Source organism: Corvus hawaiiensis, chromosome 11, assembly GCF_020740725.1.
Source record: "Corvus hawaiiensis isolate bCorHaw1 chromosome 11, bCorHaw1.pri.cur, whole genome shotgun sequence".
NCBI lineage: Eukaryota > Metazoa > Chordata > Aves > Passeriformes > Corvidae > Corvus > Corvus hawaiiensis.
The window spans coordinates 22,704,701-22,731,135 of NC_063223.1; the positions used below are offsets into that span (position 1 = coordinate 22,704,701).

General features: G+C 44.2%; 1 protein-coding gene across 2 annotated transcripts in view; it reads right to left on the bottom strand.

Annotated features, from left to right (window-relative positions):
• Positions 1-265: 265 nt before the first annotated feature.
• The window catches only part of NUP210 (nucleoporin 210), a 51,538-nt gene continuing 25,368 nt past the window's right edge, over positions 266-26,435 (bottom strand). The window contains exons 16-40 of one of the 2 annotated variants that reach the window (XM_048315917.1): positions 25,421-25,594; positions 24,210-24,402; positions 23,848-23,954; positions 21,711-21,812; positions 21,478-21,579; positions 19,138-19,266; positions 18,347-18,474; positions 17,671-17,806; positions 17,320-17,382; positions 16,212-16,391; positions 14,774-14,854; positions 14,411-14,542; positions 14,053-14,211; positions 13,503-13,594; positions 12,683-12,857; positions 9,781-9,956; positions 8,292-8,509; positions 7,439-7,572; positions 6,614-6,737; positions 5,564-5,710; positions 3,991-4,241; positions 3,058-3,277; positions 2,273-2,368; positions 2,064-2,147; positions 266-1,631 (exon numbers count right to left, since the gene is read on the bottom strand). In XM_048315917.1, the coding sequence (XP_048171874.1) occupies positions 1,531-1,631; positions 2,064-2,147; positions 2,273-2,368; positions 3,058-3,277; positions 3,991-4,241; positions 5,564-5,710; positions 6,614-6,737; positions 7,439-7,572; positions 8,292-8,509; positions 9,781-9,956; positions 12,683-12,857; positions 13,503-13,594; positions 14,053-14,211; positions 14,411-14,542; positions 14,774-14,854; positions 16,212-16,391; positions 17,320-17,382; positions 17,671-17,806; positions 18,347-18,474; positions 19,138-19,266; positions 21,478-21,579; positions 21,711-21,812; positions 23,848-23,954; positions 24,210-24,402; positions 25,421-25,594 (3,504 nt within the window). In that variant the 3' untranslated portion in view covers positions 266-1,530. Of the gene's footprint in view, positions 1,632-2,063; positions 2,148-2,272; positions 2,369-3,057; positions 3,278-3,990; positions 4,242-5,563; positions 5,711-6,613; positions 6,738-7,438; positions 7,573-8,291; positions 8,510-9,780; positions 9,957-12,682; positions 12,858-13,502; positions 13,595-14,052; positions 14,212-14,410; positions 14,543-14,773; positions 14,855-16,211; positions 16,392-17,319; positions 17,383-17,670; positions 17,807-18,346; positions 18,475-19,137; positions 19,267-21,477; positions 21,580-21,710; positions 21,816-23,847; positions 23,955-24,209; positions 24,403-25,420; positions 25,595-26,435 lie in introns of both variants that reach the window. The other variant, XM_048315916.1, reaches the window with a different exon arrangement.

Below are 26,435 nucleotides of genomic sequence, written 5' to 3' on the forward strand. Positions count from 1 at the left end.
TAATTAAGAGCTGCTTCTACAGCCATCACTGATTTCAGCAGGAATTGAAGATACTTAGTGAAAACTGGGAGAAATCCCTGACAACAAATACTAGTTGAAAAACTGTCAAAATAATTAAAAACATTACATTGTCAACAAAAGTGAAAATTAAGATTGGAAAATCATGATTGCAAACAGTGAGGGGCTGTAGGAAGTGAAGTTCAAATAAAAGCCCAGTGCTAAATTCTGAACAGCCAAACCACAAGAAAATTCATCAACAGCAAAATAATCTTAAAAAGCTTTATTAAATAATACAGATTCAAATAATACAGTCCAGTGCTAGATTCTGAATAGCCAAACCACAAGAAAATTCATCAATGGCAAAATAAAGGAATCTTAAAAAGCTTTAATACAGATTCAAATGATTATCTACATCCAAACTGACCATTTTAAATAGCACTAGCACTTAAGGCACAGTTTCTCCAAAACTAGGCAGGAAGTTCAACAAGACTCAATACAATTACATGTAACAATCCTTTTTTTGTAACACTGTGTGAAACCAAAACTCTATGCCATGCACTGGGTCTGCATTCCATTCATCTATTTGCCTGCATAGTTCTGCACACAAAGTATTTTGCATGAAGTATTTTGTTATTTCACTTTCCTTATGGTCCTTAGGAGAGTTCAGACAGCCAGAATAGAATTCACAGTTAAAACTGGGATCCTTGTTATATGTAAACAAAAGCCTTATCAGATAGCTGCAAAACCCTGCATACAAATAAAAGTGACTGGGATGTGATTGTATCCTCACAATAAAGGATTCCTACCAGAAGAAAGGTCCACTTAGAAGGCACATGCTTTCACATTACCAGTTCAAAAAAGTGCTTACAGTACCAAGGAATACTGCAGTTGTACCCAAAGGAAGCCACACTAAGTTTTGGGTTTCTTTTTTTTTTTTTTATTATTGTTGTTGTAAAAAACCTCCAGATTATTCACAGTTGTTCCAGCATTCCTCATGCTAAACCAGCATATTGTGCTGATGAATCCCAGTGTAAGGCTAAACATAAGAACACTTATCAGTGCAATACATTCCTGAGATTTTGGAACGCAAAACAAAAACTAGTTCTTTGAAATATACAATCCTTCAAATTTTTGGCTCATATTTCACCTGTTTTTCTAATTTCCCTTTTACAAAAAGTTCATTAAAAAGAAATTTAAGTTTTACAAAAAGTAAATTAAAAAACTGTTATCACTCTAACTTAGATATAACTTCTAGTTGCTTGAAGAGTGCAAGAAAGCCAAATTAGCATAAACATTGCTTTTTGTGCAGGCAGCAAAAAACAAGAGATAAAACAAGGTTCTGAGAACTGAAGCGCTGACATAAAAAAATAAATTCAAAGAGCCCTAAATATTAAAAAAAATAAATAAATTAAGGACCTAGTTATATTCCAGAGCAAACGTGAATTACATCACAACTGCTGAAGTTGTTGAATTTACTAAGGCACTGAGTTGTTTCATTTTTATTTGCCAGCATGAGCAGTCCTGCTGCCTCTACCGAGAGGCATAACCCGTGCTCCAGAGCGTGGCTGAGGGGCTCGTCTGCCTGCTCGAGGACTGGGAGCTGAAGGAATGTGCAGGTGACACAATGGAACCTGAAACGTGGGAAGGAGAAAACAACAATCAGACTCGGGAATGGTGGGAGAAGGAAGAAACAAACGAGTAACTGCTGTTGATACCTGCGGAACACTGGCAGTGAATCTAATGACCCATTCAAAGTGAAGTCATCCCTTTAGCTTATTGCCTCTTGAAAAGGTATCTTACAGGTTTGTAGGTCTTCCTGTTCAGGACTGTTTAATACATTTCCCCTCAGCAAGTGACATGCACCTGGACTTGCCTTATTTTATCTGAAGCATCAGGCACGTGTTTACAACCAGGCCTGCAGCTCACCGTAACTTAACCACATCCGTAAGAATGTGAATTATTTTTCATTGCCAGTCTTGATTATAGACCCTCCTACATTCAATTCCAGTGCAATGGCCACATTAATCAATTAATTAGCTTCTAACTCAGTGACAACTGCTTACTGTTAGGGGTGTGCTGAAGACTTGTCCTTGAGTGAATTACTGGCTGATTGTGCTGTCCATTCGGCGAGAAAAATGCATGGTAGGCTGCAAGACAGTTGAACACCAAACCAAAATCATTTCACATGGCAATTACTCCCTTTTAACTTAGAGCTAACACATTGTAAGAAGCTATGGAAAAAAAATACTTGCACAATCTTTCCTTCTCTTACCTATGATCATAACAGCTGTCCCTGCTAAGAGTGCAAAAAGTGTGAAGATCATCACCTGGTAAGACTCAACAAACTGCTGGAAGAGAGTGGCTTCATCTGCAGAATTGATTAAGAGAAGGCAATATTGAGTTAAAAAAGCAATCTGATTCAAGAGTTAACAGTTCTTAAACTGAAATAACCAAAGTTTAATTTATAGCAAATAAGTGTAATCAACTTAGGTAACACAACTTTGATTCTAGGGACTATTTCCAGTGCAATCTTCAAAATTTGCCAGTAACAGCTTAAAATGTTGATTGAGGTTGTGGCTGTTCATCCCTGGAAGTCTTCAAGGCCAGGCTGGATGGGGCTTGGAGCAAACTGGTCTAGTCAAATGTCCCTGCCCACGGTTTAAGAGATGAGCTTCAAGGTTCCTTCAGCCTAGACCCTTCTGGAATTCTGTGATTCTATTTACAATGACTTAAGTGAGTTCTTTACTTTCTCAGCCCCAAAATGCTAACCTGTTTTCAAAATAGCATGGCATGCTTGGGAGTAAACAACAAGAAAAATTCCTTTCAGACACTACAGCACTGGTATAGTTATGCCAACTTGGAGTATTCTAGGCTGACCCCAAGAAAAATATGTTCAACTTCAGTCACAATGAGTAAATGTATTCCAGGCTTCTGGCCAGAGAGAGCTGCTCACATGTCACTGGTAACGTCAGCTGCCACACTGAAGTTTATAACCTCGTGAACACCAGTAGAAGCTAAAGGTTTCTTCTGGCATATGGAGTGCAGAGATAAACTTACATCTCATTGGTGCAGTGGTTCTGTCACTCAGGTAGATCACTGTCACTGGGATAGAGATGGACTGGTCCGTCATGGGACTGGAGACAGTCAGAGTGGTGGACAGGGAGCCCTGGCTGGGAACTCTGGGATCAGCCAGGCTCACAGTGTACACCACGTAACTGGGCAGCCCATGGGACTTCTCCTTCTCCAACACCTTCACTGCTGGAGACTCGCACTTCACCTGCAGAGGGAACAGCCAGCCTGAACCAGACTGCTTGGGACAGCACAGCACATCTCCACCTTCCACGCCACGTGCCAGCAGTGGGTGATTTCACAGAAACACCGAGCAATTCACCCCTCAAGAGGAGTCAGGTGTACCTTTACAGTGCCACCTGCAGCATTTCCCCCTGGTTATTGCCAAGGGTGAATAACCCTCTTACCTGCCCTTTCCATAGGTCTGGGCTAACCCCACACAGCCAAAATCCAAGGGCCCTTACTGAGCTGTGTGAACCATGGGCAGTCACTCACACACATATTTGGTCAAGAACCTCCCCCTGCCACAGGGGTCAGGTGGGTTTCTGCTTCCTGACCCATGAGCTGGTTCACACATGCCGGGCTGCACACCCAGGTGAGCCTGACACACCTGTACTACCCCAAAACCCCAGGGCCAGGCTGGACGGGCCCCTGAGCAACCTGACCCAGTGAGTGAGTGGCATCCCTGCCCATGGCAGCACATTGGGACAGGATGAGCTTTAGGGTCCCTTCCAACCCAAACTATTCTGTGAAAAGTGGACACTGAGGAAGAACACATTCCAAGATGAGTATTTCCAAATCATCTCAGGAACAAATCTTGACATGGTAAAGATGGCAGGGAATGCCTTGCATTAGAAAGCTGCATGTGACAGTTCAAAATGCTTTCAGCTGTACTGAGACACTTTCTGGCAACGCACTCACCTCCAGGCTATCCAGGATTTCACTGGCACCAAAGATTTTCAGGACGGAGCTCACGTCCTGGTTGCTCAGCAGCATCTCAGCCTGGTCAGCATAGAACCAGCGACTGAAGGGCACCTCTGTGCCCAGCTGCTCCCCGGGCACGGCGCTGCCCCGCACTGAGGCCGTGACCCTCAGCATGGCTTTGCTCCTGCTCAGGTGCTTCAGCTGCTTGTCAGTGAGGTTGTGCATCCTGATGGAGCACGTGTAGTGTCCTGCAGGAACAAGACAGCTTGGGCTATTAATTGCTCACCTTTAAGGGTTCTTTTCCATGCACAGCGAGATCTCTGGGACATCTTTAGAGAAAAGCTAAAAAAGTGGTAAAACTCAAGCAGCAGCATGATGAGGAGTGTGTAGATGGTGGATGACTGGGACAGTGAGTCTATTGGCAAACATCACAATCCCAGCACCACAACTACAGAATTATTCCTTGTCCCAAACTGAACATCATGAAAAAAACACTAAGCTGGTAACTTCCAGTCACATTTTATTTTAATATGCCAGTGACACTCAGTTCCACTTTGAACATAACATTTATGCTAATATTGAAAGGCTTTACTGAAAACAAGACTGAACATCCTATTTCATATTCTTTTCAACTAGTGTTAAAATTTTAGCTAGCTACCATCACCATCATCAAGTCTGTGAAGATGGTAGTTTATTTATAAAAGCTCCTTTAAAAGTTATATATTCACCATGTTTCTAGTCTCATATGGGACCAATTAATCTGTTATTAGCAGCAGAGGTAGTAAAAACTTCCCTGAGAATAGAAGATAAAAAGCATCAGTAACAAGGAGAACTTGCCAGGTGCATGTTTTCCCCTTATTTTCTTCCCCTAAGTAACAGACACACATGCAGGATAGAATAGGGTTTACACAATGAGTGCAGGGTTGAATCTAACAGATAATTAATGTTCTTTACGTACAACCCGTGGTGGTTTGGCTCTGTTCTAAACCACATTATACTTTTGAAGCATTAACACATTCTGTAGACTTGCACAATTTTATTTCCACCTCCACAGTATGTGGCAATTTCCCCCCCTTTTAAGACCCCATTCATGATGTTTTGGGGGTACATCCCACTTTTGGAATATTTGTCACCTGAGTGCTCCTTTGTTACTTTGACTTACTACAAAAACTCTGAAAAACATGAAATGGGCTGCGACTGACTTCTGGCTTTCTCTGAAAACCAACACAAGTTTTTGTCACAGGCAGAAAACCCTACTGAAACAAGAAGTGCCCATGTGAACAACTCACTGAGGCCTGAGGTCCTACACAGGCTCAGAGGCTTCAGAAGGAAGAAGAGGTTTAGATTAGATGTTAAGAAGAAATTCCTCCCTGTGAGGGTGGGCAGGCCCTGGCACAGGGTGCCCAGAGAAGCTGTGGCTGCCCCTGGATCCCTGCAAGTGTCCAAGGCCAGGGGCTTGGAGCAGCCTGGGATAGTGGAAGGCGTCCCTGCTGACTGGGCTTGAAGGTCCCTCCAACCCAACCCATGATGCTTGTGTTTGTCTGCAGTGTGGCATCTTGTCACATCTTACCTGAAACTGCATCAAATCCAGGTTCTGCCACAAAAATATCCTGTGCTGGGAAGTCAAAGACATCGCTGTTGAAATCGAGATGGCAACTGATAATGGACTGGGGTTGTAACTCAGCAATGGCTTCGGTCTGAGCAGGAGAACACTCCCCTAGGGGGAAGGAAAAAAACAATCTCTAATTAATTACAGAACAAAATTGTAACTAATTAATTTTAATTAATTAAAAGCAAAATCATGGCTTGTACTATTGGGTTATTCTACCACCTTCTGAAATAGTTTCACAAGGTTATGAAGATCTTAAATAATTGGAAATCACAGACAGCTGTCCTTGCTCAGGTCTAATCCCAAAGAGACAGCAATGAAAATTTTATATGTTGTGGGGTTTTCTTGACAGGAATAATTTATTTACAGGAAAGAATAAGCTGGAGAGAATTTTCAGCTCGGATGTCTCTTGAATAACTTATATGATGCTGGAAGCCTTGATTTAGATTTTAGTATCTGGCAAGATGATTTTCTGGTAGGCTAATAATTTACTTATGGCAAAATAAAATACTATTGGAACAAGTGCTAATTGTTAAGCTAGAAGCTAAAATGATCTATAATCACACAAAATACAGCTTATTAAATAGAGGACACATTATGATGCTTCATCTTTGTATTGATTCTAATCACTGATAAGTTCTGTGAAAGATTTAAGGATGGTAACTAAGTAAGAAAATGTAACAACTCCAAGAAGGCATTTGCAATTAAACATATAAGCAATTAGCTGACTGCCCATTAACTTTTATATGATCAAAAATGGTACTTCTATTGAAATCTACTGATCTTATTAGTTGTAAAGTATTAATAGTACCTCAGAACACCTTCCAAATTCTGTCCCATGGCTTCTAGAGCTCCTGGGACTCTGCAAAGCCACTTGAGGTTCCTGGGGATCTTGTTACCCCAGTTTCACAAACCTTTAAACAACAAAAACCCCATAACACAAACCAAAGCCACCTATCATGAATCCATAAACACACAATAAACCATAAGCATAAATATTTTTTATCATACCTTTCAAATTTTTATTTGTTTCCCCAATTGAAACTATGACTTTGGAGGCTGCCACTCCCTGCAAGCTTGTTTGCATGCCACTGGCATGCATTGCTGTGGTCCTCTGAGGTGCACTAATCATGATCTGAAAAAAAGGATGAAGCACACTGTTACCAAAAATTACAGCAAAACCAGACTGGATTGGTTGTGAAAGACTCCATGAGGTCATGTTTTTTTTTTGAAATCCCACATTTCTCTAATATTAGAAACTGCCTTTACAAGCAATTTAAGCTAGCAAAAACATTTTGTCTTCCTACCCAACACCCAGAAGTTAATATGCATAAAGCTCTATGTCTAAATTTAATTTTAAAAGAATGTCTAGTGCTTATGCTGGCTGATGCAGTGAATTGTGTCAACAGTACGATTGCATTGCAGATAAACAAAATAATTTAATGGAGTACTTCTGATCAGTGATGCATGGCACAACACTTCAGAAAGTTCTTGCTGGCATCTCAACCTGCAGTGAAGCTTCATTCATAAAAGCAGCCATTATCAAAAATTGGTTAGCACCTGGGAACAACTTAGCCAACAAAGGAATCAAAATGTACAATATAAGAACAGTAAAGGTGAAAAATCAAAACTGTTTTGCTACATTTTCCTCCTGAGCCCAGATGTTTAAAAAAACCCGTGATGTTTTTGGACACATACCAAATACTTTCCAACCACTTGCATTCCTAAAAGAACATTTCTAAGTATTTGTACCAAAAGAAAAATCCCATAGAATACACTTTGGTGAGGGTCCACCCCAAACAAACCAACCTCTGCAGCAACTGAACAGTGCCTCACCTCTCTGTAGGTTTTCAGTAACCCAGGGATCTCATAGTAGACAGTGACCATCCCAGAGTCCCTTGCCAGGGCCACGCCAGTCTTGGAGTCCATGAGAAGAGCACTTGAGGAGGAGCTCCACACGCCCGGCAGGCCTGGAAGACACCATGGGGGCACTGCTCAACACCCTGCTGCCAACTGCAGCATTTCCTGGGCACTCCAGTGCCTGTGAGTGCCACTGCCAGGCTGGGCACACACCTCCCAGGGCACAGACACCAGAGTGGTGCCTGTGAGTGCCACTGCCAGGCTGGGCACACACCTCCCAGTGCACAGACACCAGAGTGGTGCCTGTGAGTGCCACTGCCAGGCTGGGCACACACCTCCCAGTGCACAGACACCAGAGTGGTGCCTGTGAGTGCCACTGCCCAGGAACCATGCTGGTGTCTGCATGTGCCACTGCCAGGCGGCACAGGGGATGCACAGAAACCACACTCTAGGGGCTCGTGGTGGAAGGCTGGCAGCCCAACACCAAACTGACCTGCAGTTATTCTGACAAAAGCCCATTAATACCAAGAAACACAGTGAGTGAAGGCAGTCCTGACTCTGCAGGAGTCCCACAGAAACAAGCCTTTCCAGCTAATGGAATAGAAATGTCTGAAGTATGCAGTCAGAAATTCAGTACAAGAGACATATTGCAAGGTGCAATTAAAATTAGAGGAGTTGATCAAACCTATTTTTATCATTAACAAGAACAGTGACATTTGGTTCTGAACAAACATGATAAATTATGCATTTAGTTTTGCTGAGAATGAGCCAGAGTCATGCTGCTGTCCCAGGGAATAGCTGCTAACCCACACAGCTGGAGGCCACTCACCTTCCTGGGCTGTCAGCGAGGTCCTCAGGCAGAGGACATCCCCCACCACCACACCTGGGAGCTCTGGGAAAATGGCATGTTGGACAGGCAGTGGGATGTAGTCTGCAGTGCCACTGTGCTCTGCATCCCACACCCTGAGCAGGGTCAGCCCCACGTTCACGGTCCGGACCACAAAGGTGTCGTTGGTGGCTCCCTTGGCGATCTGCACGAAGTCGTCTCTGCACACAAAAAGAAGTGCTGCTGTGTGAAGGCAAGCTTGGTAATGTCATTATCTCTCCAGCAGGAGAGGTGTCACACCCCTTTCAGACAGCTGACTGCTTGTTTTCAGCAACAGTCATCTAACAAAGTCCAACGAAGTAAGGAAATTATAAAAATTATTTAGGTGCCACTGAGGCAAATTTCGGTTCTCAGTTCACCACTACGCCAAGGAAATACTGAAGTCATAATTATGCATGAAAACTACTCCTTAATGGTAAGAATTCTAGAGCTTTAGAATGACATAATCTGTCTCTTTTCCCTTGTCTCAAGGGAGTTAGAAAGCCAAGAAACTGGAACACCAATAAGCAACTTCCCAGAGATAACAATGCCATTGGATTGCCAGTTCTGGTATTTACCCAGATTCAGCACTCCCAAACACAGCAACACACGGAGCACCCGGCACGGACTGTCACCAGGCAGGGCCACTGCATGACACTGGCAGCAGCACAGCTGGGTCCCCACAGTGCTGCAGCCCAGGCTGCCAGCAGTGCCTCTCTAGGCCCATAATGAGCCCTGTGCTGGAGCAGCTCTGCAGTGCAAGGCAGGGCAGGGTTAGCTCAGGGGTGCGTGGAAGCCACAGAAATTTCTTCACTGAGGTAAGAGAAGAGAAAATCTTGGATTCAACCCCTTTTTCCTTTTTCATCGTGATCAGTGTGTTGTAAGTGCAAGGTGCTCTGCACAAAACAAGCCATGTTACAGTAACAGCATCAGTGGTATTTTACTGAAGACCATAGGAGGCTGGTTTACAACACTTCTTCTGTGAGGCAGAGACCAAAAAGCCTTTTGAGGCTTGTTCCTGCTGTGGGAAGGCTGTACAAGCCTATCTGAGGAGACAGCCCCTGATCCAGAACATTCGCCACCTTACATAAGCCCTCAGTGAGTCACTGGAACCCAGCACTGGGAGAGGCAGATGCTGATGGATCAGTTGTTTCTCTGGGCCACTGCTTCGTGCAGGGGGATGATTCAGAGTCACTGAGAGCACAGCACAACTCCTGCAGGCCCCACTGGGATCATGCTTATCTGGGCAGCTTTCTATGGCTAGGGAATATCGATTGCTAACTGGAACTCTTCTTCCTGCTACTGCCTCTGAAGGCCACAGAAACAAACCCCTTGCTTTTCTAATCCCAGCCCAAGCTGTACCTTCACTTGATATCTTTGGAACAACCTTTGTTCTATGTGTGTTTGGCCTTTTTTTGTTCTCTGTAATTAACCACCCGTGACAGATACCCACCTGTTGGTGGCAAAGTCGAGCACAGCATTATGTGAATGGAAAGTATCTCCAGAGTTGTCATGAAAATGGACTGTAAATGTCAGTGTCACACCCAGCGGCAGAGCCAGCAGTGCCTCTTTGCTCTGGGTGAGCAGAACGGGCCTCATAGAGATCCTGAGGTAGGAGATGGGGCACACCTGGAAAAACATCAGCAGTGAGAAGGAAAGTTAAATTGCTTTTTATGATTCCTCTATAAAAATAATCTAAAAGGGTTCTTACTATGCAAGTATCCAGAGCTTCCTTTATGAGCCATTTGCATTTAGCCACATGCCAGGACTAACACGTGGAGCTGTTATGATCAGTATCTACATATTACAGGTTTAAAGGAGCCTCTGGATGCTGTCCAGCCCAGCCTCCCACTCGAGCTGGGCTGCCCAGAGCCAGCTGGCCAGGAGCATGTGCAAGCAGCTCTTGGGCATCTCCCCAGATGGAGACTGCACAGCCTCCTGTAATCTGTGTTCAACAGCCACCCCAGTAAAAGCTGCTGTCAGACAGCATTTCCTGTGTTCCACTGCTGCGTGCTCCCCTTGCCCTGTCCTGGCTGAGAAAAGCTTGGCTCTATCTGCTTTGTACCCTCACTGGTATTTCTTAACCTCTTCTAGTACCACTGGGAACTGAAACAAGCCATAATGGTGTAGAAACATGTATCACACACAGACCTCAGAAAACATGTTACTATCCTATAAATTCAAACTGTTAAGATTCCCTGGATATGCAAGAGAACAAGTGGCCCCTAGACCTCTCTCCTAATAATTCCTGAAATAAAAGGTGCAACTCATTGCCCAGTTATTAGAAGAGTAACTCAATGTATGTGTGAGTAAGGGGATGGAATGGTCACTGCTGCCCAGTTGTGCACCAGTTGAGAAAGCCAAGCTGTTCCAGGCAGAGCTGGCAGCTGACAAACCCTAAGGGGTCAGCAGGCTGTGCTTTGTTCCCTTGGTGCCTCTCCTCAGCCGAGACAGAAGTTGGGAACTGCTCCAAATTCCTTAGGAGAGTCTGCTCCATTAACCATATGTGCACTCCCCCACATTTCTGCACTAACACTCCAATGAAGAAAGGTTTTCTGAAGACAAAGACTTGACAACCTCTTCTTTTGGCTTTTAAATAGTATATTACTACTCTTGATTAACTTACCTAGGTTAACGAGTAAAATTACCCAACAAAAATAACTACATCTTGCTCTTTTTGTTACAGCTGTGGGAAAATAAATAATGGAAGGATAGAGGAAGCAAAACTCCTCAAATATATTGAGAAAACTATTTTAAAAGAAGGCCTCGAGCTTATCTTGTAGGAAAATCCCTTTTTTTCTGACCTAAGAGGCCCAGCTAAAACATAAAAGTCTGCAATCTGAAAATGTACATGTCAGAACTTAAAAAGGAAAGGACAAATTTGGCCTCAAGCAAAATACATCTTCGGTGAATCAAAAAAAAAAAAAATAAAGGGGCTAGAATATCAGTATATCCCACTGTCTGCTCCACGGGCTGGTACCATCAGTTAAAATCTCTGCCCAGCCAGCTGTGGTTACAAGCCAACAAAAACCCCATTTCCCTGACAGATTATCAAGCTTGTTTTACTTTAAAATCTCAGCAACTGTCCCACAAGGGACAACTGCTAAATTTAATATTGATGAAAGCAGCCATTTACTGTTAAAGCATCTCAGGTTTTGAAGAATTTTTTTTAATTAAAAAAAAATAAAACACAGTACTGAGTGCAGCTGGTCCAGGCAAGTGCTTAGCTGGGTCCCACACTAAGCACACTGTCACTCCTTCTCTCCTCCTTCCCCCATCCTCCCTGGCTTATGTAAGAGTCCTTCTTTGAGCCAAGTTGAAGGTCTGAGTGCTAAGTGATGCTGCTGCAGCACTTTGGTTCTTAATTGTGTACACTTGTAAAAAGACAACACAAGCCCTTATGAAAGAAGGACAGTGTGAAGGAGAGAGCTTTGCCTTAGAATGACACAATAGATTCAACCTCATCTCCAGCTCTGTCACAAGTTTTTTGACATGACCTTTGGCAAAACCTCTCAAGCTCTCTCAGCTCTTCAGCCATAAAATGAACCAGCAGCCCTGTGTTACCTCACGAGGTTAAAAATATCATTTCCATAAAGGCACTACAGCTGTAATAAGTACAGGAAAACAAATGAGCTGTACAAGATGCTGAACTGAGATGGGTCCTACTACAGAGAGCTTTGTATCACCATCCTGCCATATCCTGTGTACAGGACAAACTCACACAGGGAGATCTGCCTTCAGTCCCACAGTGTGCTGACTAAATGGCATTTGAGCCACCCCCAAACTCATTAGATGTCTTTCCCTTGCCCAAGGGAAGAAACAAGGTCATCTGTAACAGAGCTGGAGAATTCACTGCCACCACTTCGCAGCAGGAGTGGCTTTAGTGACACTGGGCCCCCATTTCTTGCTTTATCCCCCACCCAGGAGGACAGACCTACACCCTGTCCTACAGGCAAAGCTGAACATTATGGGAAATACTAAAATTCAAATTTAAAAAATCCACCAAGCCACTTCCCAGTGATTACAGGAGTTAGACTTAGAAAAAACTTAAAGCACTCAATTGTACATCTTTCTCCTTCAGCTGGGACAGAGGAAAGATGCTGACAGTAAAAAGGGATAGGAGGAAGGGGAGCAGTGGGTATCTCAAGGCTCATGTTGCCAGATGCAGGAAGTTCTTGGCTCAAGGATTTTTTGAACAGAGATGATGGGCATACATTCCCTGATGTCCAAAGTTTCAAAGCTCAAAACTATTAATTCCTACAGTGCTCATTTTTCGGAAGTGAAGTTCAAGAAGTGCAGCCAACAATCCCCGTTGCAGTAGTGAAGATGTACTTGAGGAAAAGAGCTGACAGCACCTTAACAGCAGCTACAATGGTCTGGTTGATGCCAAACAACTCTTGTGAAACCACTTCAATTGTTGACAATCCGATCGCAGACCCGGAGACAAGGAATCCTCTCTCATCGATTTTCACAACAGGCACTTTATCTGGTCCATCCAGGACACGGTAACTCAGGGAGGCCACTCGGTCCCTGAAGAAAAACAGAAAGGAGGGAACCCCTTAAATGTGTAAAACTGTATGTAGGATGTCTTCCAACACAAACCATCCTGGGATTCTCTGAAACTAAGGGTTTCATTCTCTCCCCCTAAAATGTAAATGCCTCTAAAGCTTTGCCCTCAGTGTGTGTCCTACTGTCTCTATCTGCCCATTATTATGCTCGGAAAACTACATTTCAAGCCTGATATGAGTCAAAAATGTCAGTCTTTGAAAACAGATTATGTAAAAAGAATTTCTCATTTGGAAATGACATTTTAATCTGAAAATCCAGCCAGAGCCTCTGTTTAAGAAATACACAGAAGTATATCCCACAAAGCCTCAATCACCCATCAAAACCTCTACAGGAAGCAGGCAGCAGGATACTGCTTTAACTGGCTCAGCAGCTTTTAAAAAAAGGATCTGAAAGTTCCCAATATTGAATGAATTTTCCAACTACAATCTAATCCAAGATTTGACAAAGCCCGAGAGAACAGATAAGATACTATGAACCAGCAGATAAGTTGTGTATTAAATGGATGTACAGTGATACTGAAAGATTGAAACAGCTCCCTTCAAACACAACTGCCCCACAGTTTGGATAAAGGTGACACAAATCCCAGTATGAAAACTGAGCACCGACCTGTTGGTCCGGAGTTTAATAAAGGAATTTGGTGACATTAAGATCTGCTCTGCTTCTGCCTCGGGAGTGACTAGATGAAGTTTTTCAAACACCTGGAAAGTAAGAGGCATTTTGGCCTACTGTTGTGTGCACACAGTAATTTAGTTCTATTTATTTAATCTTCAAAACAAACAAAACCAAATAGTCCTGCAACTTTCTTTTTTCCGTTGTATAATATATATGGTAAAAAAGATAACTGAACTTGAATATTTAAGAATGGGAGAGCCAGTGTCTTCTACAAATTATTCTGAAGAGCATTTATTTCCAGGGCTGTGGCTAAACTCGGAAGTAGCATGAAAACAGATTTCTCACGGGCAAAGGTGTTGGGAACCCCATATTCACCTGAGTTACTTTAGACTCCCCCTGCCCCCATGAGCCCATGAACTGAATGAGCCCAAATGGGGAACATTATACAAACAACAGTAAGGGCTCAAATTCGACTTCAAATAGAGACATTAGTCCAGTTTTGAAATGCATATTTAAAAATGAACTGTGAAGAAAATCATCCTACCTGAATTTGGATTTCATCGGACAGCTCCCTTGCCATGTTGCAGAACTGGTTGGCTGCAGCATCAAGGACCTTCACTACAACTTTCAGGCCTGTTCTTCCCTTTACTCTGCCATAAACATCCACTGCAAAGTTGTAGTTTGCAGGAAGCTGAAAAGCGGCCTTGGCCAGAAGAAAGGGATTAAAGTTTGACTCACGGAAAGCCCAGACAGTGGCACCGAGGAAGCACCACACCCTGTGCTGACAACTGAGCCTGGATTTTGAGGCACTGGAGGCAGCAATGTCCTCTGCATTGCCCTGATGCGGCCGCTTCCTTCTCCCAAGGTGCACACGCACGTGCACTGCACACACCCCCCTTTACCTCACTGTGCCTTGTCCTGACATCCAGAGTGTCCCTCTTGGTGACAGACCAGTGGAACGTTAACCCCGGCACGGCACTGCCAAAGGAGAAAGGAGTCTGACTGCTGGTGATGCCCATGACATAAACTGGCATCTGCAAAGAGAGAAACCAGCCTGCTTAGGTAATGCCAGCATGCAAACCACACACCTGGCCACAGCAAAGAGAATTAAACTTAAAATTCACTGATCAAGAGATGGGGTCCCTTATGAAGAAAATGGTTCCTCCCAGAGCTGCAGTGCTGTCACCAGATGATGTGACAGGAATGGCCACAACCTGCAGCTCCAACACGTAAAGGCAACAGAAGCCAATCCCAAACCAACTCACCTGAGTACCAGCTTTCATTCGTGTAATGGGTGCTCGAATTCTGACAGCTGTCAGCTGTACCACCTCAACTTCCACCTTATCCTGGCAAGGAGGAAGGGAAGAAACTGTAAGCACTTGTCAAGCAGAAACTAGATTTCACTTTCAGGCTCCAGACACTGTTGTGCCATTATCACTGTTGCCACATGATTTGCATGACTTGTCAGAGGAAATACAGATGGACAAATTCAGTAGGACTGTAAAAAACTATAAAAGCATTAACTTTTGATTGATAGGCCTTTAAAAATGCCCCCTAAATTGAAAAAACAAATCTCTGCTTGAAATTACTGATGACATGAATGATGGAGCTGAGAGGTGAGAGACAGGAGTGGATATGATCCCAGGGTCCCCAGCAGAAGAGGGATGAAGAAACCCAGGAGGTAAAGGAAGACATGGAGAGAGTTAGAAGGAAATGAGGATTGTAGAGCACCAAATGCGACAACGGAGAATAAAAGGATGATGTGTGACACTGATACCTCCTCTTCATATAGCCAGACATTCCTGACAGATTTTATTCCTGCTATATACTGGGGAGGAAAGGTCAGACCTGGACCTCACTGGGCAGCAGATTTACCTTTCAAGTTCACTTTCCCTCCTGTCACACCATTAAGGGCAGGCTGCTGCCCATGCATTACAGAGCACAGATTTTGCTATATATATATTTTTTTATAAATTACTTTGTGTCCTCTTGGCCTGTGCTGACACCTTTCAAGCAGCAGAGCTTTGTGGTTCACAGCAGCTGTGCTGCCCTGACCTCAAAGGAAGAAGTCATAAGATTTGGCCCAAGTTCTGTTGCTCTGAGTCTCATGCAAGTCCCAGGGATTTGTGCTCCTTTGCAGGCCTGCTCACCTCCCTCACACTCAGCCGCAGGAAACCCTAAGAACACAGATTCTGATGGAGTATCAGGGATTCACTGCTTGCACCTCCCAGGTGGGTTCAGACCACAACGAGGGATGACAGTGTTCTATACAGACTGCTGCAGCTTAGGAGACAACGTGCTTTCTTTGGGCAACAGCTGCCTTCTGCACCCTGCTGACCTAAGAGGGAATGCAGGCTAGGACTACCTTCTGCTGTGCTAGAAAGGCTTCTTTAGATGGGCTTTTCTAGATGCACTAACCAATCCTGAAGATACCAGACTGGTCATGAAAGCTTCCCTGGTTATCTGTGAAACTCTGGTTTAAGGCACAGCAAGATTTACCTGCCTATTCCAAGTACCACCTGTGCCAGCACATGTGTAAGTTCACAGGCCAGGGAGGAAGGGACACTGAGTTTCCATCTTCAGGAAACCAGAGAAGTGCACAAGGTAACACTGCTCATGCAGAAAGACTATGTGTCCCCTTTCAGAGCCAAAGCCATGAGGCAGAGAGCCCCTGTCAGCCCCAAACAGCACCATAAACATTACCTGGGACACTGCCACAAGTTTCTCTGTCTCTGCATCAACAGCCTGCAGCACTCCTGTCACCACCCCGCTGCCAATGGCCACTCCTCTGACCAGCCCAGAGCTGTTCACTGATGCAATGTGCTCGTTGCTGATGGAGAAAATGATGTTGGAGAGAGGCTGGGGGCCTCCTTCAGCAGTGATCTGTCACAACAGCACAGAACAAGGAATGAACCCTTCAGATAGTTCTGGTCACCATTACAGGGCACGCCCCTCCCTGCTCAGCACCACAGTGGCTTCAGCACTGCCTGCACCTTCCCAGGGCAGCTCAAGGACTATTCCCCCTGCACACTGGTCCTTGCAGGATGTCAGCTGGGGAGATGTGTGAGCTGAGCACAGAAGCGGACCCTGCACCTCAGAGGGTGTCACAGGCTGATGCTACCTGCACTCCAGAAAGTCTCAGAAAACTTCACCTCTCTTTCTCCTCACCAGCCTGTGTGGAGCTCTGCTCTGTGTTTCAGTTTGTACAACAAGCCTACCACGCCTAATTTCATGGAGCTGACAGATTTATTCATGCTGAGCTGGTATTTAACACCAGAAAAGCTGACACTCCATTGACAAAAACAAATACAAATCCTTTGATCCAGCAATACAGCAAAACGGAAGCTGGCTCAAAAATGAAACTATTCTTGTTTGGAGGAGTGTTCATCACAGAAACACACAATAGGTTGGGTTGGAAGGAACCTTAAAGCTCATCTTGTTCCATGGGCAGGGACACCTCCCGCTGTCCCAGGCTGCTCCCAGCCCCAATGTCCAGCCTGGCCTTGGGCACTGCCAGGGATCCAGGGGCAGCCCCAGCTGCTCTGGGCACCCTGTGCCAGGGCCTGCCCACTCTCCCAGGGAACAATTCCTTCCCAATATCCCACCTAACCCTGCCCTGTGTCAGGCTGGAAGCCATTCCCACTTGTCCTGTCCCTCCAGGCCCTTGCCCAGAGTCCCTGTCCCACAAGTCCATTCAGTGTGAATGCAGCTAAATGTCAAGGTGAGTATCTACTGCTGAAAATCCAGTTATGAATATTCATTTTACAACAGAAATTACAAAATAAAGAAAATATGTAAGAAGATGCCTCACCTGAATCATAGCCCCAATAATGAGGGTCACTTTCCTTGGCAATAGTCTAAATGGGGGAAAGACCTAAAACAGAAATATGAATACCTGTGTTCAGGATCCTTCAACCAGATAAATTATGTCACAAAGCAGTACAAGTGTAAAACTGAGTCTTAAGGTGCTTAATTACAGTAAATTGAGCATGCAGAAATTTAACTCATCATTTGCAGTTAAATCTGGAACAGACTGGCATTAGGTCAACCTCCAGACAGAATGAATTTCCTGGCAAACTGATTACTGTAACCTTAATTTATATATTCCTGTTCCACTGTAGCACAGACTTTATTTATGTACGTTTTATCTGAAATTATTTACTTCAATCTGCTGTGGAGCAGAGTTGATTCTCTGTCCTCTTCTGTCAGCCACAGTTGCCGTAAGACTCGTCTGCCCAATGGTCATCCCACGCACCAGGAAAGCAGCAGTGTGGTCATCCAGAGCCTCCCTGAGGGGGCTGCAGCAAAGGAATCATTAAATACAGACATTCACTGAGGAAATTACAAATAACAGAGCAAAGGACTTTAGTGCCCAGCAGCTTTACCACAAGGCTAAGTGACTGTGTGTGAAGCAAAGCTAAGGGAACCATCACATTTCTACACATGATGGCTCTTTGCAACCTGTGCTTTGTTGTGCCATTAAATACCCGAAATGAAAATGAAACAAGTGACAGACCATGAGTTTGATAACATCAGAGGTGCCTTCATACAGCACTCCTCACCTGACATTATTGCCAAGTCACTGCTTCCAAGATGAGCAAAGCTTCACCAAACATCATGCTGGAGGAGTGCAGTCTCATTCATCAGCCAGCAACATTCAGGCTGATTTCCCTCACAAATGATAATTTTTTACCTTTAACACTAAGTAATTAAGACTTCACAAAAATAAAATAAATAAACCCTCAGTCATTGTATACTACTGTGCCTCCAACCTCATACCTTTATTCATTTTTTGCTAATTCTTATTCGCAGATTAATTTAAAAATCCATTCACTTACACAAGTGAGACAATCTGAGATCCTGCTCTTAGACTGAGGTCCATGACAGGGAAGTATTTTGCTGGAAAAGGTTTTTTTGAGTCATCCAGAACTCTGACATAAGCCTTAACTGTTTTTCCAATCTCCACCTGAAACAGACACATCCAGTCATTCTGCATTCAAACCACTCTTACTTATTAGCATAAATGTTTTCATTTTATTTTGTATTACACTTGTAACAGGGTAGGGGAGATAGAGCCCCAAGGTTAGATTAGCACTGATTTTAAAGACTAATCCCTGCCAGCTAGAGTTAGTGTCAAATGAAATGAATGAATTCAGGTCCTTCAGCTGGCAAGGGCATAATTAAAACATCCAGAAATATCAACACTTATTTTGTTTAAGACGCACCCAAGCTGGCAAGTGGAACGAGCTGGACTTTTTTCTGTTCAGTTTTAAAATGTGACATATGGAAAATGACCTTGGGGCAAAACCCACTCCTGCAAGAATTGCTCACATGCACTTTAAACAGGAGCAAATGTAAGTGAGCGTGTCCATATAAATTATGGATTAACATTGCTGGGTAAATGCAAAAGTTGAGATTGCTGCCACACAGAACATGAACAGATACCTGATACTCCGGGACACTTATAACCTAAAGGGGTAAATTTGGGAGGGAGAAACAGAGACACAGGGAGATGGTGGCTGTTTCTCTGTTGTAGCATCTTGTCCATGTCCCACCTCTGTGTTCAGGACCAGCACAGGGAGCCAGGGCAGGCTGGATCAGCTCCTAATGCTGCTTCAAAGGCACTGACCTTGTCAACAACTCGCACATACAGTTCCTGGATATCAGACACATGAATTTCAGCTTCAGCTGGGGCAGGGAAAGCCAGACACAAGTCATGAATCATTACAGTCACTGATCCTGGGAGCTGAGGCTGCACCTGCAACATCAAAAGAAAACTGCATTATAGCACTTATTTTGTCTGTTGTTCACAGGGTAAAATTTGTATCACTTTCAGGGCAGAAGAAGTTGGATGCAGAAATCTCCAAACTTAGACACAGAGAATTCTTCCACCAGAATAAAAATCAAGCTGTAAAATGTATGTAAAAAGTATCATACTACTGAGCTAGTGCAAACAGCCCCCAGGCACCAAGTGAATTAACAGCTCTTCATCCAGAACAGTCTGGCATCCTGTTACTCTCCTGCCATCAGGAGAAAAAACACAAATCATTTAGAGCAACCAAAATTTTCTTAGTACAGTGAAAAACAGAGTGATAAGGAAAAAAAAAAAATCAAGAACAAAGATTATGCCTATAAAGCACTGATATTGCTTCCTGCAAGATTTGTACTCTACTGTTACTGCTTTTCACCTGAATGAGCAGCCAAACCCTGGTGGTAGATCCTGACAAGTAAGAGGACAATTGACAGATCAGGTATTTCTTTAATACAACTATTATTCCATTAACTTTTAAGAAAGAGAATGTTACACTTCCTAATGGACATAGCACTTCTTAAGGGACAGAAAACAAAACAATGAAGAAAGAGAGCTCTGCTCACAAACACAAGCCCTCAGAACTAAGCACCCATCCCACAGTCCCCTCTCCCAAGGCCATGCACCTACACCTCGCTCAAACCAGCTCTGCAGTTCTCCTGCAACTGCCTGACCTTGGCACAGAGCTCAGGGACAGTCCCAGCTGTTCTCTTCCCTTCACAGCACTGAAGCTGGGTGTCCTGCTCTGTGCTCTCAACTCTGAGCAAGGGGAGCTGCCAGGCCCCCCAGTGCAAAGGAGCTCAGTGAACTCTCAGCACTGCTCGGCAGCACTACAGGAGCCAGCAGCAGAGCAGTGGGAAGAGCTGACATTTTGTTCTTTGAGGGCACCACTCTTACTTCTGCCTCAAAATAGAAAGGGATGTGAAGTTTTAACAAAGGTCAGCTTCCAGAACAGCAGCAGTTCCCAGAGAGGGTGGCTAATACAGGGGCTGGGCAGCAGAGCAGGGGATGTGGCCAGGGGAGGGAGCTGGAATGGAGCTCAGCTGGGCTGGGAGCCCAGAGAAAGGAAAGGAACACAGGGAAAAGGGCAAGCAGGGCTACTGCAACTTTTAAAACTCTCCCTGCCCCAGCCACCTCTGCTGTTCTCCTCTCCCTCCTCTCAGATGTCCAGCGGCTCCCAGTATCCAGGGATATTGCACTGGTGAACACACTTTGCTCCTCCCCTGCTACCACCACACCCAGAAAAGTTGCTGCGTCAAAACCAGAGGGAGAGGGACAGATTTTATCCCTGGCAGCCCCAGGGAAAAGCCTGGGAATCACTGCTCCAGGTAACTTGAATTTAGTTTCTCAGAAGGGTTCACTGCCAACTCATCTCTGTCCCCTTGGCTGCACTGGTACCTGCCAGGGCAGCAGCCTGACACGGGGCCTGCTGACTTCCCAGGCCCTTCTGCTGCTGCCATGGGAAAACCCAGGGCTGGCACTGGATTTACCCCAAACACAGCACACAGGGCTAATGAACTCGCCAAGTCTGTGGGGGGGGCTGCATTTTTTAAAAATACGTGAAAAGTGGAGTTTTCTCTCCTTTAATCTGACAGACAGTTAAATCTCCTTCTACACTTCACAAAGCCTATCTTGCTGTCACTGCTCCACTCCTGAGTTCCAGATGAGAGCGCTGAATTTATCTCATGTACATCAGTTAAACCCATCAGGGAAACGTGACTAAAAAACTATTAAGAGTTTAAACAGTGTACAATGTACAAAAAAACCCCTCATCTCTTCTACTTTTTCCTCACCTCTGTGCCTAGTTGGAAAATATATTCCCACCTCACACTTGCAACAATTAGAGACAACCAAAATGTTTCACAAATTCTTTTGATATTCTAATTTCCACCTTAATTATCATTATTTCACAACTTTATCAGCATTACTTCTTAAAAGACAAATCTGTAAATTATACATTTATAAAAACCACTCTTTAAAGCAACTTGTTTCATTTCCAATTGTTGCCTGATGAAAGCAGCAATGCAAACATACAGCTTTATTGTTGTTCACTGCAGAATGCATTTCAGATCTGCATTCGTTTCATATTTCTGCAGCTGAAGCTGCAGAACAATAACCTGGCTGCCAAAAAGGTGTAAAATCACAGAATACTGCACTCACCAAAGCAATGCCTTGAGTCTCCTCATGTGTCACTCTTACAATATTTGGCACACTGGTATTAATGAAAAAATATCCAGAACCTTGTTGGATGAGAAGATCTGCCTGCAATACCAGAAAAGCATCCAAAATGAAGACTGTATCTTTCTAGTAAAGCTGGTCCCTCCTTACACATCTCCTATAATGTGTGCTCTTTTCCTCCCTGCAGCTGGAAAAGTAGCAGAGTAAGTCCTTACCTGGACGTCAGGGTGGTTGTAAATGGAGAGCCCAGCAGGGCTCACTTTCACATCTTCCACGAGCATCAGTTCAATGGTGGCAGGCCCTGGGAGCAGAGCTTCCTGCTGCAAGGGACAATTTCAGCAGTCAGAGCAGAGAGGCAGAACGCTGCAAGCCTCCCGTGTGTGCCGGGAGGGCGCTTAAAGCAGCCGACCAAAGAGCCAGGGCACAAGTGCAGGTTAGGAGATGCCCACAAGATCCAGATGGCTCACTCAGACCTCCTGCACTGGGAAGGGCATCCTCAGGGCATGGGCTGTTCTGCAACCCTGGTCAAGCCAGAGGACAGGGCCCAGGCACTGCAGGATCAGCGAATGATGTCTGACAAGCATGGACAGGGTATTAACTCTGAGACAGAGTGATAAGGCAAACACACCAAGTTTTCTTCTACTTCTAACTCATCTTTTTGTGATTCTTAGCAGGCCACCAAGAGAAATTCTTCCTTAAATGTAAGTACATGAACACTGGACCAGATGCAGGTTTAATCACTTGCTCATAACCACATTAGCTCAGAAAAGGAAAAAGGTTCTAGAGGAAATCACTACTCTGTACCCATTTCACCTAATTAGTAGAATTATTTCCTTGATGTAGAAAGGATGTCCCTAATGACATAACAGGGTGTTCCACTTAAACATGGAACAACGATCAAGACAATATCCCACCTACTAGATTTCTGTTTGTATTTCTGGCTGCAAGAAAGGAGAATGGGCAGGTCTGAGAGCAGAACAGAGCAGCCCATTGCTGATGTACTTGAAAAAAGCTGCCAAGTTACCTCATTTAAAAAAACAACACAGGAGCCTCCAAAGTGCAGCAGAATTGGCATCTACAACTACCAAAGAGTCCTCCCAAACTTAAACACAGAGAATAGAACTTAAGAGAACTCCAGTACCATTTTACACAGATGTACCCCACTCTGAAAAACAATAAACATCTCTGAATTCAAGGCAAAGTTTGGAGCATTCACTTTTCTAATTATTTCTAAAAGAAAGAAAATATTGAATATTGGACTAACAAAGCAGAGCACAGTAAATTACAAAATGATTGCAGAACATCAAGTCTCCATATTACAACTCAATTTTTTAAGAAACCTCACAGAAAAGTCAAGAACCAAGTGGCAAAAGAGATCAACTCTCAAAGAATTTACTAAGCAGATGACAAACCTGGGCCCTGCTGAGAGGAACCTGGCCCACAGGGTATTTCACATTACTGGTGCCCATCTGGTACCTGCTTTGAGTTAAATACTGTAACCTCTCACTGCGTATTTTACTCTGCCTCAACTCTGTTTTCAAGGTACTGCACATAGCCCAAACCCACTTAAATCTTGCTTAGCAGAGTTAAACAGAAATTCAATTTTTAAGAGTCAGTTATTGTATATGCCAGGTTATTCCACAGGCTGAAACCTGCCCTAATATTCAGTTCAAAAAAGTGACATAAACTGAAAACTGCCATCTGTTTCCACCTGCCCTCTTTGTTCATCATCACTACCTTTTGCTGTTTTTCTTCCCTAGGCTGAGTATCTACAAACTAAATATTTCAGAGTGGCTAATGACTTGTAAAATGAGAGCCTGGGCTTATGGCTGGCACTGTACAGTGGAGGAGTCTCTCAGGAAAAAAGACAGCATTAGTCAGAGCCCAGACTAACATATGGTCCATATGAGGAATCAGTCAGCTTTTGCTCTGCTCACGCAGAACTTTCCCACCCAGCTTTGCAGTGGCAATAATCCATTTGCTTTCCCCAGTGACAGCTGCACGAAGCACATGGCTGCTTTAGTGAAGGACAAGCAGCAGAGATTCACCGATTCATTAAAAAACCCTGTATTGGAACAAAACAACTGAAACACTTCTCTGTAATGCCCTTGCCCAGATGGTTAAAAAACTCCCAAAGACTTGGATATATTTGATATGGATAGCAGCACCTGGTGCAGAGGAAAGCAGCAAAAGCCATGAACCAGTATAAAACCACTGCTGTATGAAGCTGTCTCCAGATCCCACTGTGGAGCTGCCTTACTTGTACAGTGCTGTGCGTGGAGGAAATAAACCCATCCCAAGAGCACTGGGCGTTAGTCACAGGGAAATGGCAGAAACCCCGAGTGCTGTTACCGGTATTTTGGCTCTGGCTGCCTTCAGGTGGGGCTGCTGGAATCCAGTGGCAGTGGCAGAGATGGCAGCAGTTCCAAACTCACGGTCAACTACAACAGTTTGTAAGCCTAGAATACAACAAAGATGAAAAATACACTGCTTAGCTCTTCTAGGATCATTCTCATCAGACAACAGTTTTCTCTCTCAAGACAGGTTCTACACATGGGACTTGGTTCCTTTTTTCTCCTACCTTCAACAGCACACGCTAAAAAAAATGCACACTGATGTTAAGCTGAAGTATGACTGCAGATTACAGTAATCAGGCTCAGACATTACCAAACAGACCTTCAAACAATGAAATGCTTATTTAAACCCACTCGTACCGTGCATTTTCTTCTGACCATTCCTCTCTTCCTTCAGAGTCAGCTCCATCGGCAGCTCTGGCTCAATACGAGCAATGGCCTTTTTTGTTGATTCCCACACAACACTAAGAGAGCTGAAGTTGTCAAATTTCCTGCCTTGCTGGTCATAGGCAGCCAAATCCAGCACCGGATTGCGGTAATTGGAAACAGGAACCTGAAAAAGAAGGAATATTTTGAACTGAACAGATACAAGAGGATTTTTTACTCATTAAAGAAATATATGCTGAGTTCCATGAGGTTTGTTATAACATCAGTACACAAGGAATGTTCATTAAAATGAAGTCATTAAGCTGTACTCCAACAGCCCTGAGATTCTCTCAGCTGGCCAGAGCATGGTGCTGGTTACACCAAGTGGGTCCAATCCCTGTATGGGCCATTCAGAGAGGGACTTGATGATCCTTGTGGGTCCCTTCCAACCCAGAACATTCTGCAAACCTGTGAACTCTAAGGGGGTTTTCCTGGAGCATGGGTTTGGTTGTTTTTTAGCCAGTGAACTATCTTCAAACAAACAAACCAACCCCTCCCCCCTCAAACCAACAACAACAAAATGGAACCACAGCTCAACAAAATTGTTTTTAGAATTCAAACAAATAATGACAAACACTGCTGTTTGTCAAAGCTCATAATTCTGGTGTTGTTCTTGTGAAGTGCATTAGCAACAGCTGTGCACCAAGGCAGGCTTAACTGACACATCGTGGAGCCAGGAAAGCAGGTGAGCTCTGAAGTGGCTAATAATACACAAAAATCTCCTTCTCCTCCTGCTATTACATAGCAGCTATTTAAAATGATTCATCAGCTCAACAGGCACCAGAGTTTTAGGGAAGGAGGATGACTTTTACATCTGCCTGGGAATATTAACACGACAAAACGTGGTTTACTCAGCAGCCAACATGTGACAGCTCTCATTAGGATAGAGATGAAATATGGAATAAAAACAGAATAGTGAAGTTCTTTTTGCCTGATCATCTACACATATACATTGTCCATTTACTGCAGGACCCTCCCTGACCAAGCCTGCCCTGTGCAGGAGCTCCCAAGGGCACCAGTGTGGCCACAGCTCCAGTTCCTGCTCCTCTTGCAGCAGCTCAGACACTTGATTTTGCACGTGGAGCTCCCAACACTGATTTTTCAGCTGTAAGAACACCTCCTTTTCTGTCACTTCCCAGGCTTACCACTTGCTTGTTCTGTTGGAGCAAAGGGCAGGAGAGATCAAGCTGAGGGCTGCCATAAACAGGAATCAAAGTCAGCCGGGAAGGGACAGCACACACGAACTTCACCACAGCAGGTTCAACCACTGGGAAAGGGTTGGTCACTGTGGGGCTGTTCCCAACTGTTAAGGTAACAACCTGAAAACAGCAAATGAGGAAAGAGTCGAGTTCAGGAATGCTGTATTTCCACAGGTCTCAGTTACACTGATATCAGAATGAAAAGCAAAAATACAGTTCTTGGGGATTTACAGCACTGTTAAGACACAGGAAGATGTAAAAGGGGGAACATATTTCAAGAACAATTCTTTATCACTATGAAAGTACTGTTCCTGGGAACTCTTCCTTGGTGTTCATGTTCATTACTATCAAACTTGATTCAAACAGCAAATTTCTTGTAACTGAAAAAGGAAACAGCAGGTGTTCTTGCAGAGTGAGAATAGAACAGCCCAAAGGCAACATTTACAGTCACTTCACTGTGTTTAAAAACATCTCATCTTTTATTTTACATTCCTTTTTTAGCCTTCAGCAAAACCAAGTGGATCTAAAGCCAGAGAAGGCTGAGGCAGCTCTGGTCAGCCGCCTCATCCCCTCAGGCACTGGTGCTGGGCAGCCACGCAGGTGTGATGTGCTGGGGACAGCCAGCCATGCACAGACCTGCACATCAACACCAAGGCCTGCTCCTTTTGAGTCTGCACTTACAGAAACAGCTCCACTTTGCAAAGTGTCCACTGAGGAAATCAGTGGCAGCCCCACCAAAATGCTTAGGCCTTGCAGAATTGCAGGAGGAAAACATTAAATCAAAGCTAAAAGCTTCATGGGCTGGGGAGGGTGAACAGAGCAGGATAAATGACTCCTGCATGTTGGCAAGAACAAAACCAGGTGGAGAATGAGCACAGCCACACTCACCAGGGCTGCACAGACAGGAGAGCAGTCAATTCCTGTGGCTGCTATTTGTTCAAATAAACAGAATTACACTGGA